Source organism: Artemia franciscana, chromosome 13 (assembly GCF_032884065.1).
Source record: "Artemia franciscana chromosome 13, ASM3288406v1, whole genome shotgun sequence".
Classification (NCBI taxonomy): Eukaryota; Metazoa; Arthropoda; class Branchiopoda; order Anostraca; family Artemiidae; genus Artemia; species Artemia franciscana.
In genome coordinates this window covers 48,027,349-48,041,974 of record NC_088875.1, presented here as the reverse complement: position 1 = coordinate 48,041,974, position 14,626 = coordinate 48,027,349, and the positions used below count along the sequence as shown (strand labels likewise).

The following is a 14,626-nucleotide window of genomic DNA, read 5'->3' as shown; positions in this document are numbered from 1 at the left end:
TTTTGAAATACTACGGAATTCCCGAGAAAATAGTAGATATGATTATAGCGCTTTATGAAGAATCGGAATGTTGCGTAAAGACCGAAAACGGTACAACCAGATTTTTCAAGATCATGTTCGGTGTTCGTCAAGGATGTGTACTTTCCCCCATGCTATTTATAATTATAATGGATTATGCCCTGAGATTCACATCGGGCTACGGGGTAAAAGTAAGCAACAAACAACTGTTTGATCTGGACTTCGCGGACGACGTTGTCCTTCTCGAAGAGTCTAAAGAACGGTTGCAGCAGCTGCTTGACACTATTACCGAGAATGCAGAGAATGTCGGGCTAAAGATAAACATTGACAAATCGAAGAGCATGGCCATCACAACCTCGCCACGTGTTCTCCATTGCAAAAACAAAGATCTAGAACAAGTCCAGGAGTTCAAGTACCTGGGTAGCTGGATTGATTGTGATGGAGAGATCTCGACCGAGATTAAACGTAGAATTGGACAAGCTACTGGTGCCTTCAATAGATTGAAGCCTATTTGGAGAAGTAATAAATATTCAATGCGACTGAAGCTTCGACTCTTCAATAGCAATGTACTCTCAATTCTCCTTTACGCAAGTGAATGTTGGAAAATAAACACCCAGCTTGAAAAAAGGATCCTTGCATTTGAAGATATGAGCCTCAGAAGAATGTTGAATACAAGTTGGCAACAAAAAATTACAAATGCAGAAATACGCAGAAAAACAGGTCAACCTCCAGTCATTGAGTTGCTGAAAAGAAGGCGGTGGACATACCTGGGACACGTTCTTCGTATGGAAGAGAGCCGCCTTCCTCGAACAACCTATGAATGGAAGCCAGACGGTAGAAGAAAGAGAGGCCGCCCCAAAAATACATTGAGACGAACACATGACAGAGATCTGAGGACGGGCGGTACCTCACTAATACCTGAATGGGAAGACGTCATCGCTGCAGCACCAATGCGAGACGAATGGAGAGGCTTTGTCGACGCCCTATGCGCCACCGATGGCTCTGGAGGAACTAAGGTCTAAGGTAATACACTCTTGTATGGCTTTCTACACAATCTGGTAACTCATACTCTATTTGAGGTCTTGTATGGATTCTATAAAACTATATACTCTGGTGTTTAGTGTATCTAGTGTATACACTCTTATATGGCTTTCTATGCACTCTGGTAGTTCATACTCTATTTGAGGTTTTGTATGGCTTCTATAAAACTATACACCCCGGTGTATAGTGTATCTGGTGTATAAACTCAGATGTATACACTCTTGTATGGCTTTCTATATACTCTGGTAGCTGATACTCTATTTGAGGTCCTTTGTGGCTTCTAAAAACTCTGTCAAAATATTTTTACTATCAACCTAAAACATAGATAGCAGTCTCTGCATTATTTTTATTTAATATAGTAATTTTCATTGTATTTTGAAATATTGAAATGGTAATTAAGCTTTTGCTCTAGTAGGAAACCTACATAATTTTTGAGGTCATAATTTTTGAGGTCAGTTTCAGGAATAATGTTTCTATGTAATTTTAAATTTACAGAGACAGCATTAAACTTGAACTGACACGTAGACAGAACTTTCAAGAAAAATTAACATGAAGGATTATCTTTGAGTAGTCTCAAAGATAATCCCTTATGCCACAATACTAAGAGTGTATTTGAACCCTGAACTGAGCTAGTTGGCTTCACTATAGTCAATTCAAACGTATTACTGCCTATAAAGTTTGGTATGATAATTCTTACATTACCCTGAATCTACACTGTACTTTTGTTGGAAATAGAGCGGTTAAATCTGGTGCATTGTAAGGAGGGGTCCTATAGCCCCATTTGTTTAGCAAAAGAACTTATTTTCTACTTTCCCGAAATGAGCCGACTTATTTCCAAGGTTTACTAACGCATCGTATTTAGCTCAGGTAATGCCCTGTTATTAATCAGTCGAACGAAATACCACTCGTGAATTCTTGGAAACGTATTTCTTAGTTGTTTTAGTAATGAAAGACTCAGCCTTGGCACAGAAAATAAAAAAACAAGTTTTTTCAACTGGAAGTAAGGACCGACATTAAAACTTAAAACAAACAGAAATTACTTCGTATATGAAAGGGACTGCTTCCTCATCAACATCCCGCTCTTTACGCTAAACTTTGACTCTTTCTCTCAACTCTTCTTTTTAAAACAGTAAAAAACTTTAGCGTAAAGAGCGGGGCGTTGATGAGGAAGCAGCCCCCTTCATATACGAAGTAATTTCTGTTCGTTTTAAGTTTTAATGTCGCTCCCTACTTTCAGTTGAAAAAACTTGTTTTTTTATTTAATTTCTGAACGTTTTTGAATCAATGCATGTTTTCATTTTGACTCTCCGCAGAGGAATAATTAAAAACGAAATTTGCATATTTTTTTTTTTTTTTTGGCTAAATGGCTTTCTCATAATTTTGATCGAATGATTTTGAGAAAAAAAAGAGTGGGAAGGAGGCCTAGTTGCCCTCCAAATTTTGGTTAATTAAAAAGGCAACTAGAACTTTTAATTTTTTACTAATCTTTTTATTAGTAAAAGATATACGTAACTTATAAATTAGCTTACGCAAAGAACTTTTTCTTCTCATGTTTTTTATTACATATATGAGAGGGTTTGCCCCCTCGTCAGTGCCTCTCTCTTTACGCTAAATCTTAAATTTTGTCCCAATTCATTAAGAATGACCCCTGAATTTTAAAAGCCGTAGAATAAATAGTTGACATTACTAAAAATACTTTAGCGTAAAGAGCGAGGAATTAGGAGGAGGTGAGCCCCTCCTATGGGTAATAATTTCTGTTTGTTTTAAGTTTTAATGGTGCTCCTTATTTCCAGCTGAAAAAAACTTTTTCGTATTTATTTTTTCATTGTTTTTTTTTTTTTTTAATAAAGCTAGTAAATCCTGCACTCCCTTCATGGAAATTTTCTTCCCCCATGACAAATTCTTCGATGGAAAGTTCCCCCAGCATATCCCCTCTTCTCAACCCCTCCCCCAACCAAAAAATCCTCCTGAAAACGCCTGTACACTTCCCAATAACCATTACTATATGTAAGCACTGGTCAAAGTTTGTAACTTGAAGCCCCTCCCGCGGGGACTTTGGGGGAGTAAGTCGTCCCCAAAGACATAGTTATAAGGTTTTTCGACTACGCTGAATAAAATAGCCATCTCAGAATTTTGATCCGTTGACTTTGGAAAAATAATTAGAGTGGGAGGGGCCCTAGGTGCCCTCCAATTTTCTTGGTCGCTTAAAAAGGGCACTAGAACTTTTCATTTCCGTTAGAATGAGCCCTCTCGCAAGATTCTAGAACAACTGGGTCGATACGATCACCCCTGGGAAAAAAACAAAAAAACAAAAAACAAACAAACAAATAAACACGCATCCGTGATCAGCCTTCTGGCAAAAAATGCAAAATTCCACATTTTTGTAGATAGGAGCTTGAAACTTCTACAGTAGGGTTCTCTAATACGCTGAATCGCATGGTTTAATTTTCGTTAAGAAACATTCTATGACTTTTAAGGGGTGTTTCCCCCTATTTTCTAAAATAACGCACATTTTCTCTGGCTCGTAACTTTTGATGGGTAAGACTAAACTTGATTAAACTTATATATTTAAAAATCAGCATTAAAGTGCGATTCTTTTGATGTAGCTATTGGTATCAAAATTCCATTTTTTAGAGTTTTGGTTACTATTGAGCCGGGTCGCTCCTTACTACAGTTCGTTACCACGAACTGTTTGATAAATAGGGGCACCTTGTTTTCAGTTGTAAAACTAACTCTAGTCCCTAATTATGCTGTTCTTTTTCGGTTTGCTCCGTCAAGGTTGTTAGGCAGTTAGGCACATACTACCTTCATTATGATCTATTCGATCTCATGTGCTTAGGTCTGTTGCCGAAAAAGTCCGAATTATATTGCCAAATAGTTTCTAATTGTTGTCATTATAAAGACGTGTCTTCATTTTGGCGTTTTCAGGCAAAGTCGCACGTGATTTTTTTTTGTTTTTTTTTCTCAGCCCGTCTCAGCCTCCATTGGCAATTTTTAATGCTCAAAAGGCAAATCAGGCGCACTTGAAGCGGCTTTTCAGAAATTCGATAAACAAAAAGCTATTTTTACTTGGACAATTTCGCCTGAAAAGCCATAATGAAGACCGGCTTAACGAAAAGGTGTTGGCAAGGTTGTGCGCTTTCAGCGATCATTCAATTATTTTTATTTTAGTTCTCTATACAATGATTTGACTGATCGTCCTTAAAATGGTTCTCGGTGGACAGTTTGTAGGAATTATTTTTGACATTGTAAGTTTTTACTGTATCGACCATTTTGGGCAAGTAACTGCATGATTGATATTACTATTTTACTAAGACAACAGAATGAAAAGCTTATCTAATATGCTAAATTTAGCCTTGGCCCTTTTTATTTGCCGATCCGTCAACTCAGCGCTTAATTTTATTGTTGATTAGTTTGTATTTTTTTTTTTGCATTTGTTTTGTTGTATAATGATGTGTTTTGCTGTTGTACTGAACAATATTGCATTCCGTTGGCATCATCTTTTCGTTTTGTGTCCTGCTTATTCAAAATTAAAGACACGGTTTTAATACACGGTAACTCTTCTTAGTGAATTTGAAAATGATAAGAAAATAAAAGCAGAGTCCTGTATTTTTTTTTTTTTTTTTTTTTTTTTTTTTTTTTTTTTTTTTTTTTTTTTTTTTTTACGATGAATTTACTATATCTATTTTTTAACTATGAATACACGGTAACTCTTCTTGGCGGATTGAAATATGAAAACTCAGGTATAGTTCAAACGTAAAACGGCTGCAATACCTCTGATTACGGAGGGAAATCGCTTTAAGTTGTTGGTGGTTCTACTAAACCGACTATAGTACAAAGTCCGAAAGCATGTATCAAGCGATTTTAGGCGAATCCTAATAAAACCCGTGTATAAGAAAGTTGATAAGACCAAGGATAATTGCAGAGATATTAGTCTAGTCTCTGTAGATAGATAAAATTAAAAAAAAAAAATTCTAATGTTTTTAATTTCTGTTCGTTTTAAGTTTTAATGTTGCTCCTTACTTTCATTAAAAAAAAATACTCTTTTTTAATTTCTGGACGTTTTTGAATTAATGCAAGTTTTGATCTTGGCTCCCCGCACATAAATAATTAAAACAAAATTTGCATATTAATTAATTACAATTAATCGGAAGATTTTGAAAAAAGGGAGCAAGGGAGGGGGCCTAGTTCCCCTCCAATTTTTTGATTACTTAAAAAGGCAACTAGAACTTTTAATTTTTTACAAAAGTTTTCATTGGTAAAAATTATACGTAACTTAAGAATTAACTTACGTAACGAACTTCTATATTCATATGTTTTTATTGCGTATATGAGGGGATTCAACCCTCGTCGATACCTCGCTCTTTACACTAAAGCTTAAATACCCCAATTCCTTAAGAATGACCTCTGAATCACAAAGGCCGTATAATAAATAGTTGAAACTACTAAAAATACTTTAGCGTAAAGAATGAGATATAACGAGGAGGGATCCCTCATGTGCGTAATAATTTTTGTTCGTTTTAAGTTTTAATGCTGCTCCTTACTTTGAGTAGAAAAACTTTTCATATTTATTTTTCATTGTTTTTCAAATAATGCTAGAAAATCCTGCGTCCCCTTAATTGAAATTCTCTTCCCCCATGAGAAGTTCCTCCATGGAAATATCCTCTCACGTAAAACACCCCTCAACTCTCCCCCCTAAACCAAAAAATTCCCCTGAAAACGTCTGTACACTTTCCAGTAACCATTGCTATATGTAAACACAGGTCAAAGTTTGTAACTTGCAGCCCCTCCCACGGGGACTGCAGGGGAGTACGTCGTCTCTAAAGACACAATTATTAAGTTTTTCGACTGCAGCCCCCTCATATACTGAATAACTTCTGTCCATTTTAAGCTTTAATGCTGATCCCTACTTTCATTTGAAACTTATTTTTTATTTAATCCCATCAAACATCAACAAACCAGTTAACTTACAGAAAGGTACAAATATTAATCCAACCAAATTTCCTTTTCCAGATATACAGTCTTAAGAAAACTATGGTTTTCGGAGAGTTGTTTTCTAATAAACTTGTTAAAGCCATGTGCAAAGCAAAGGAGGTATCTAATCCGAATCAGAAATGGGAAGTAAAACATTATACGAAGATCAGAGAAGATAGGGAAATGCCATTTGGATTCTATACCGCTTCCTTGTTGCTAGAAAGAGAAAAAGCTAAAATATTCCGAATAAAAGATAGGATTTTCTTTCTCTTACTTAAATATCAACAAGCACTTGTTTAGAGCCTTTCAAGGCATCTTCACGCAGATATTGCCGAATTAGACCTAGGATTTAAGTTGGAGAAGGAATATTGACTAATTACATGCATAATTATAGAAAAAGTAATACAACACGTAAGTAGGTAAAGAGCAACCGCGAATCCAACAAGAATAGAAGCTACAATATTAATAAATCAATCAATTTAGATAATCAGATCTAAACACCGTGTTAGCTGCTTCTTAAAAGATCTGAAATGAAACTGAACAAAATGGCTATTTCAAAATTTTTATTGTATGTGTTTCGGTAAATGGTGCGGTGGGACGGGGTTTTTGCCCTCCAATAACTTTCGACTATTGAAAAAGGGACTGGCTCTCTCAACTTCGAATCGAAGGAACTGTTTTCGAAATTTTGTCGACAACAAATGGCCATCTCAAAACTTCTGTCCGATGCATTTCGGAAAATACGAGGTGTGGAGGGGGGATATCCACCCTCTGATCACTTTGAATCTTAAAAAGGGCACTAGAATTTCTGGTTACCGATCCAGTTAGCTCCCTCCGAAGTTTATACGATCACCCTCTCTATATACACCTTATATGCCCCAGGGTATAACTTACGACCCTTGCTCCTTGGGCTCTGGCTCTAGCGGGGGGAGGGAGAGATAATATATTTCTGGTCCTTTCAATTATGTTGAACATAATGGCTATCTAAAAATTTGGATTAGATGGATTTGGGGAAATGGTAGAAGCGGGAGGAAATTAGCTGCCCTCCAGTCACTTTCGGCTGTTAAAAGGGCACTTTCCCTTTTAGTTTTCAATCGAATGAGCTCTTTTCGAAATTTTAAGGCACCAAATGGCCATTTCAAAGTTTCTACCAAATGCATCTTGGGAAAATATGAGGTTTGGGGGGGGCATCCATCCTATGATCACTCTGAATCTTATAAGAGTCTTAGAACATCTTATCAGCAATCCAATGGGCCCTTTCTAAGTTTATACGATCATCCTTCCAATACATACCTTATATACCCCAACCCCTGCCCTGAAGGCTGTAGGGGGGCTATCATCCTCAAAGACAAAATGCATTTCGGAAAGACAGAATGCATTCGAGGTGTGGGGGGCATCCCCCCTCTGATCACTCTTTAAAAGGGCACTAGAGCATCCGATTTCCAATCAAATGAGACCATTCCTGAGTTTTTGCCATCACAATTCCTATATATACCTTATATGCCACCAGGGCATAACTTATGACCCTTGTCCTGAATGATCTGGGGGGGGGGTTGTCATCCTCAAAGACATAATTTCCAGATATTTCAATTCTGTTGATCAAAATGACTATCTCAAATCTTATACTGGATGTGTTTGGGGAAATGGTGGGCACGGGCGGGGGTTAGTTACCCTCTAATCACTTTCGACTGTTAAGAAGGGTACTAGCCCTTTCAATTTCCAATGAAATGAGCTTATTTTGACACCTAAGAGGGCATTTTTTTTTCTTCGGCCATTTTTTCAGCTTTCGCTTTTGTAAAACCAAAGGTCGTTGATTGCATTTTTTCACATTCCTTGGATTGTAAAAAATTCTATCCGATTTTGAGCCTTGATAAAACCTGGTTTTTATTGGCGAATGGTAAAAAGTGAATTTGAACCAGAAGTTTGAATTCAGAAGTCTTGAGAACTTCATCCTACCTTGACTGCATGTTTGTCTGGGTGTTCTTATACTTATATTCCATTTCCTAGAACCACATTAAAGAAGCACACAGCATCGCCCAAGTTTCAACAGAGGGTAAGCAAACGTCGTCAAGTACAATGACACCTCTCAGACCTGTGGAGCCAGTAGTGAAACAATCTACACCGTTCCCGAACCAAACTATAAGTGGTAACTCGAACACAAAGCTAACTGAATGGTGAGCCACCTTTGCCAGTAAGGATGTCCATTTCCTTCTTTTTACAGCTGAACTTGACACTAGCGCAGAAACTATATTTCTTGAAGCCGTATCTCTTTCAGCCGACAGGCTGAAACTGATATGGCTTTTCTTTTTAAAAAAAAAAGAAAAGCCTAGTTTTGATTTGGCTTCGATTTACTGCCGGAAACTTACTGCTGGTTCCGTCTCACGATCCTGGGAATTCTTGAAACTAAAAACACTGAAATCAATTCTTTGCAGCATATGCATCGCGTTTTCTGATGGAAAATTGCAGTTCGTCTCTGGGATCATCAATTTTAGCTCTACTCATGAGAAAATCTAGGCACATGAAAAGTCGAAAGGTCATATCGCTGCGGCTCAAGCATACGTTCAAGCTCTATGCTGCCGAGAAATCGGATGGCACATAATCAGTGCTTTGGCCAGTAAACGGAAAGAACAAGTCTTGTAAAACATTCAAGTACTCAATCGCCCTTTTCGAGGTCTTGAAGCTGCTCGGAAGATAATAATTATCTCATAGAGCACATGACGACCAGGAGAGGCTTGAACTTTTAACAAAGCCAGGAAAAATCACAGAAAATTCCTTGAGGTCATACTTTTGCTCTTAAAATATGACGTCCCTCTTAAGGAACATCTGGAAAAAGCAATAGAGGATAACAAAACAGGAAATAAATAATGGATACGACTGTGGCGTCTGGAGATACAGCTAAAGGCCGTGGCTCAGTCGCCTTTTTTTTAAGACGACGGTCTAGAAACTGATAAAAAAACATTCTGAAACAATAGCAAGCGAAATTGATGAAAAAAAGGTACAATATCAAAATTGACACAAATCAGGATGACGAGGCTTTGGATCAGGCTTCTATGTGTTAAGATAGATGAAAGACGAAAAAATTCACGAATGCCTCTTTGCTATCGTACCTGTCTAGGATTTCAGCAGCAACGGTATAAACAAACTTCTACAAGCCAAGATCGAAGAGCATGGACTTAACTACGAAAAGATAGCTGGTTAATTGTTTAACGGTGCTTGAAGCATGAAGGTTGAATTTAACAGACTTCATTCTCACATTAAAAACTAAGTTCCAGGTTTGGTTTATATACGGTGCTACGGTCACTTTCTAAGCCTTTGCGTCATTGATCGCCATAGTACAACTGTGGCAAGGAGTCTGTTCGACACCATGAACAGAATTTTATATTTCTTTGCCGAGTCGCATAAACAAATGGGCCTGTTGTGACAACAAGTAGAAAAGACAAAGGATGGACAGTTGCAGTTGGAAAGGTTACAGAAAACTGGTGAAAATATTTGGTGGCAAAAGAGAAGTAGCTTGTTTGGATGTTTTCTAGTGACAATTGCCTGTACTTGGATGTTTTGGCACGTTTTTTCCTCATTGAAAAACAGCAGTTCTTTCTGCTCAAAAAGCCTCTGAAGCCGACTCACTGCTGAAAACAAAATATGTTCGAAATATTTTCACTTTTCTTGCTTTCTTACATTATCAATTATTAAAACCTTAACGAAGAAATGTCAGTATATGTGAATTTAACTGACAATCCACGATCATTTGCTTTTTTTTTTTTAGTTAAGCACAAATTGTGTTCTGGTCTTGAGAGAGCATAGGGGTTACTTGCCCAACTCATTAATTTTTGGTCCTTTTGAGTTTGACTCGGCTATCCATTGTAATTTCTGTTCGTTTTGAGTTCCATTTATTTACTGATATTGATTTGTGGTAGTTTTACGCTTGAAAGATTGTATGACTTTATTTTTGCTCATTCTTGGCTTAACACTTCCCCGAGTCCCCAAACCCAGCATAGGATGCTCAATTTCATAATCGAACCAAGCTCTACCCTAATAGACCCGGGTACCGGCTTATTCATTTGCTCGTAATTTTGAATGGATTCGACTGTAATATTCAATTTATTGTGCTGAACTTTTAATACACGTAATTTATTGAAATATTATTTACGTTTTTTTTTATTGAATTGACTTCACCGATTTATGTTAATATATAGCCTTGATATCAGCGGGCCTTATAAAGCTGAAACAAAACCATAGGTAGCGTAACAGCGCCATTTTAGCAAAGATGCAGGATAAGTCAAAGTATTACCATAGATTATATTACATTATATAGTGACATATTTCCTAGATTTAAATAGAAACCGTATTTCAAATTTGAAAGTATTCGAAAAAGTTAAAATTAGAAATATTAACTTATCCATCGGGCATTGTTTGACAAAGAATACCCAGAAAGTCTGAACTGTCTTGGCATCATTGCGTCAGAAACCGTAAATTATTTAAAAATTGCCAGGGATGCTAATTGGAAGAGAAAATTTACTTCTAGAGCTTGAAAATTACCTTCCCTTTTGTGTCTTTGCTTAAAAAAAACAAATTCTATAAAAATTACGCTAAATTTTTTTTTTTGTAAATCAGAATATGCGGGGTATACATTTCCACAGGAAGGTTACACTGATTATCGTTTTTATGTCCATAGTTCCCTTCAAAAGCAAAGATTGATGTCCTAGTGCTGCTTGATAAAACTAATAACAATAGAAAAAAAATGGTTTGGTATTGGCTATACGTGCACACAAAATTTCTTAATTGTGAGGGAAAAAAATCATATATTCACTTTATTCAATCTGAGCAGACATTTCGTACAGCATGCTGATGTAATTACAAATCTTCTGCAAGTAGTGCTTGCGTTGTATTTATGTCAATTCTTTTTTTTGGAGCTGGTTAAAAGAAATGCTTAGAAAAGTGAAAATAGCGAGAAGTCAGCATAGTATTATACTTAAACAGTTCTACATTTCTGGGTTGGTATGCAAATCCAAAACGTAAGGAATAGGATGTTATCAGTGCTTATTAGGTATTTCAATGACAAATATAAGAATCAGCGTTTCAACTGAATCCTGGAAATAAAGAATAAAACAATTGAGGGATTCCTAAAGCGGATTCTCCACCACCAAATTCTATGACCAAACTACAACCGACATGACCTACCTAGCTATTGCTCGAATATCAATATAAAATCATCAAGTCTTATTTTCTTTTTCAATGATTTCTTTTTCATTAAGGAAATTCTGTTCACTGTATTTCTACCATCTTATTCTTCAATGATTCCATTTTTGTTCTATTTGCAGATGTAGAGGGTGTATTCATTTCCACTCTTGAAAGTTATAAAGCAAGATAATCTAATCTTGAACTGATAGATTTTAGGAAGTATAAGCACCTTAAATATCAGGGAAAGAAAATTGATCTGAGCAAATGTGGCAAAACAGGAAACATAGAACATTTTTTAATTTTGCAATTAACTACGCTTACGTTTTTACTTGATGATAAGGTTTCAAAGGCAGTATGTTTGGAAAAATCATAATATGAAGCGTAATGGAACACTATTTTTCTCGTTTTCCTTGTGTTAAAAACGAGTATGGATTAATTAAAGAAATATCTGCTTTAGGTAAAGATCAGATTTGACACTTAAAAGGAGCAACAGTTTTAAAGCTACTTAATAAATTGTAGTTTTCCAAATTATAAGGTGGGGGGACAAATACGACCTACACCACCTTCAATGACGTCACTGAGCAAGGTACAAGCATGGTAAAAGCGCAAGCGTAATATAATCATAAGCACGGTACAGAAACATAGCAGGATGCGGTGCCCTTCAAGGGGGGAGGCAACTGGGTTAGCTGCCCGGGGCACCGCAGTTGCGGGGGCTCCTCACTTGATCAAAATTTCCCCTTTTTTTGCTTATTTCTGATTCGGGAGGGGGCACTGTGATTAATTTTTCCTGTGGCGCTACCAACCCTGGAAATGGCTCTGGCAGCATACTGCATGTACCTTCACCTGCAGTGAACTACAGCTGAACAGTGAAATTTTTAACACCCAATGAAAGGCTAGTAAGACAAATGACACGATTTTGACTCACAGTCTGAAAGATTAGGCAAACTTTCTTCCAATATCTTGGATTTCAAATCACCCTAAATGGAAATAATATGAAAAAAACTTCGTTTTCTTAAAGAGTTAAAGAGGCTGCGTCCCAAAGTCGAACCTTAAAACGTACAGGAATTAGAAGAGGCAGTTGGGGGGCTGCCGCTCCCCAAACCCCCAGCTTTTAAAGACTCTTTTGTACAGGTTTTTTGTTTTTTTGCTAACCCCCAGCTCTTGGCTTCGGAAAGGCCCTCTTTTAATTAACAAAAAATTGAAATGAATGAATAATGGAATAACTTCGAAAAATGTTAAACACAAGAGGACAGGAGAACCATTGCGCCGAAACTAGTAATTAGTAACAATGAAGTCCCCCCCCAAAAAAAAACCTGTACAAAAGAGTCTTTAAAAGCTGGGGGTTTGGGGGGCGGCAGCCTCCCAACTGCCTTTTCTAATTCCTGTACGTTTTAAGGTTCGACTTTGGGACGCAGCCTCTTTAACTCTTTAAGAAAACGAAGTTTTTTTCATATTATTTCTGTACGTTTTTCTACAATCCATGGTGGATGTAATTTAATAATTCCTGTACTCCTCGTGGAGGAATTAGGAGAGGAAGTTGGGTGGCTGCCGCCCCCCAACCCCCCCGCTTTTAAATCATTGTATAAAATAGAAAAAAAAAATAGATAGAATGACCGAAATGTTTCTTTTGCTCATAAGAAGCTAATATTCTGTTATCTCTCAAATGATAAGCTGTCCAGGTGTTATCAAAATTTTTTTGATGTTGTGAAAAAAAATCGCCCGTAAGGGACTTGAACCTTTGACCAGAGGATTAAAAGTCTCACGCTCTACCAACTGAGCTAATAACTTGCATGTGTGTAAATATAACTTCTCAATAGCTTTTAAAAATTTCAAATTAACATGGGCTCTTATGGAGAGAAATCCGTTAATTTAAATAGCTAATGGGTGGTTTCTGGAAAACAGGGAAGGAGTTATCGGATCAAGCTGAAATTTCGCGGATAAGCTCCTGGGCCGTAGGGGACCTTAACTTGTGAATTTCAGCCCGATCGGACAACGTTAAAGAGGGGCTTGGGTTGACAGGTCGAAACTTTCGGCCAGATTTTCCCCATGAAGAAAAAGTTGGAGGGGGATGAAATTTTGCAGGTTTCTTAGTTGGAGCTCGGGCTACGAAATGCATCCCTCCCCATCCGTCTGCGACCACTGGAACCGAAGATCGCTTAACATTGTCGTGTGTCGCCTCTTTATAGAGGCACGAGTGTGCCTCCTTGATAGGTTCGTAAATTACCAAACTGCCGATTGCCAATTTTAAATTTAAAGGCGGAAAAATTTAAACAATAATGGCATTCAGGTGGAATTCTGATCCAAATAGCCTACCTGGAACGTCTGACACGCGTTACACGTAAGCTGCTCTTGACATTATTCCACATTTAACATTTTATACTATTCTTCCCAATCTATTCTTAGTTAAAATTATAATGTAAATTGTAGTTAACTTCAAGAACAAGAATACCATTGAAAGAAACTCTAAACAGTTCTGAAAACTACTTTAAAAAATCATACATACTTACTTATCTCGTTCCTAAAAGTGCTGTGTCTTACTTCACTTCCCCCCATCTGCCTGATGGACAAATATTCAGCATAGTTTATATGTTCTGTATGTAATTTATCCTAGCCTACAATAGCAAAGACCAACATTTTGCAACAGGGAATATTGCTCAAGCTTGTAAGACTATATTAGCTTAGCCTACTGCTATTGTGAAGTCTAAGCCTATTGAAATTATAGAAAAAAGGAAACTAAGCTTTAGCCTGTGTTTATCCATCAGGGAGAGGGAGGATGAAACAGTGTGCCTTTAGGAACAGTTGTGTAATTTGTCAATCTCCTCGGAAGGGGACAAAGTTAGAGCCAATTTTACAAAACCAAGTGAAAAATGAGTCATGAGAAATGCACTACATAGATCATTGTCTTCATTTGAAAAAGTTTATAGAAATTAAAAAAAGTCATCTATCAGTTTATATAAAATGAGAAGAAAAATCTATTTTAATCACTTTTGAATGCAAAGACTTTTTCCTTTTTAGTTAAGTTGACTTCTACCTAAAACACATTCTCAGTAATAATATACCTCTTATAATAGAGGCATATACATACCGACAAAACGCCTTCCCCTCTCCCTAAAAAAGGTTCCTTAAGAGGATCATGGCACCACACCACCTCTTTTTGCTCTCTGTGCTGATAGGCACATGAATGTAATTTTAGTGTAAAAAGCCTCCTTTTTTACATCCTCCCTAGAAGTTCCCATTTCCATTTTATCATTCTTTATGACATTCTCCCACCCAAGACAAGGACAACCTGCTTTCCATTTTCCAGCAACTCTTGTTGAAGTGTCAGATGATGTACACAGATTATAGCCAGAAGATAGCAGTTCTTTTCTACAACATGCCAATTCACATGGGAGATCAAAAGTGATACTTTTTCCAGATC

At 37.0% G+C, this 14,626-nt stretch overlaps 2 protein-coding genes across 2 annotated transcripts in view; one reads left to right on the top strand and one right to left on the bottom strand.

Annotated features, from left to right (window-relative positions):
• LOC136035027 (uncharacterized) overlaps nt 1–6,049 on the bottom strand; it is an 86,511-nt gene extending 80,462 nt beyond the window's left edge. The window contains exon 1 of the mRNA XM_065716616.1: nt 6,031–6,049. The gene's annotated coding sequence lies outside the window, so the exon portion shown is untranslated. The remainder of the gene's footprint in view (nt 1–6,030) is intronic.
• A 7,410-nt stretch (nt 6,050–13,459) lies between these two features.
• LOC136035026 (origin recognition complex subunit 1-like) overlaps nt 13,460–14,626 on the top strand; it is a 90,441-nt gene continuing 89,274 nt past the window's right edge. Inside the window, exon 1 of the mRNA XM_065716614.1 lies at nt 13,460–13,546. Within this exon, the coding sequence (XP_065572686.1) occupies nt 13,485–13,546 (62 nt within the window). The 5' untranslated portion in view covers nt 13,460–13,484. The remainder of the gene's footprint in view (nt 13,547–14,626) is intronic.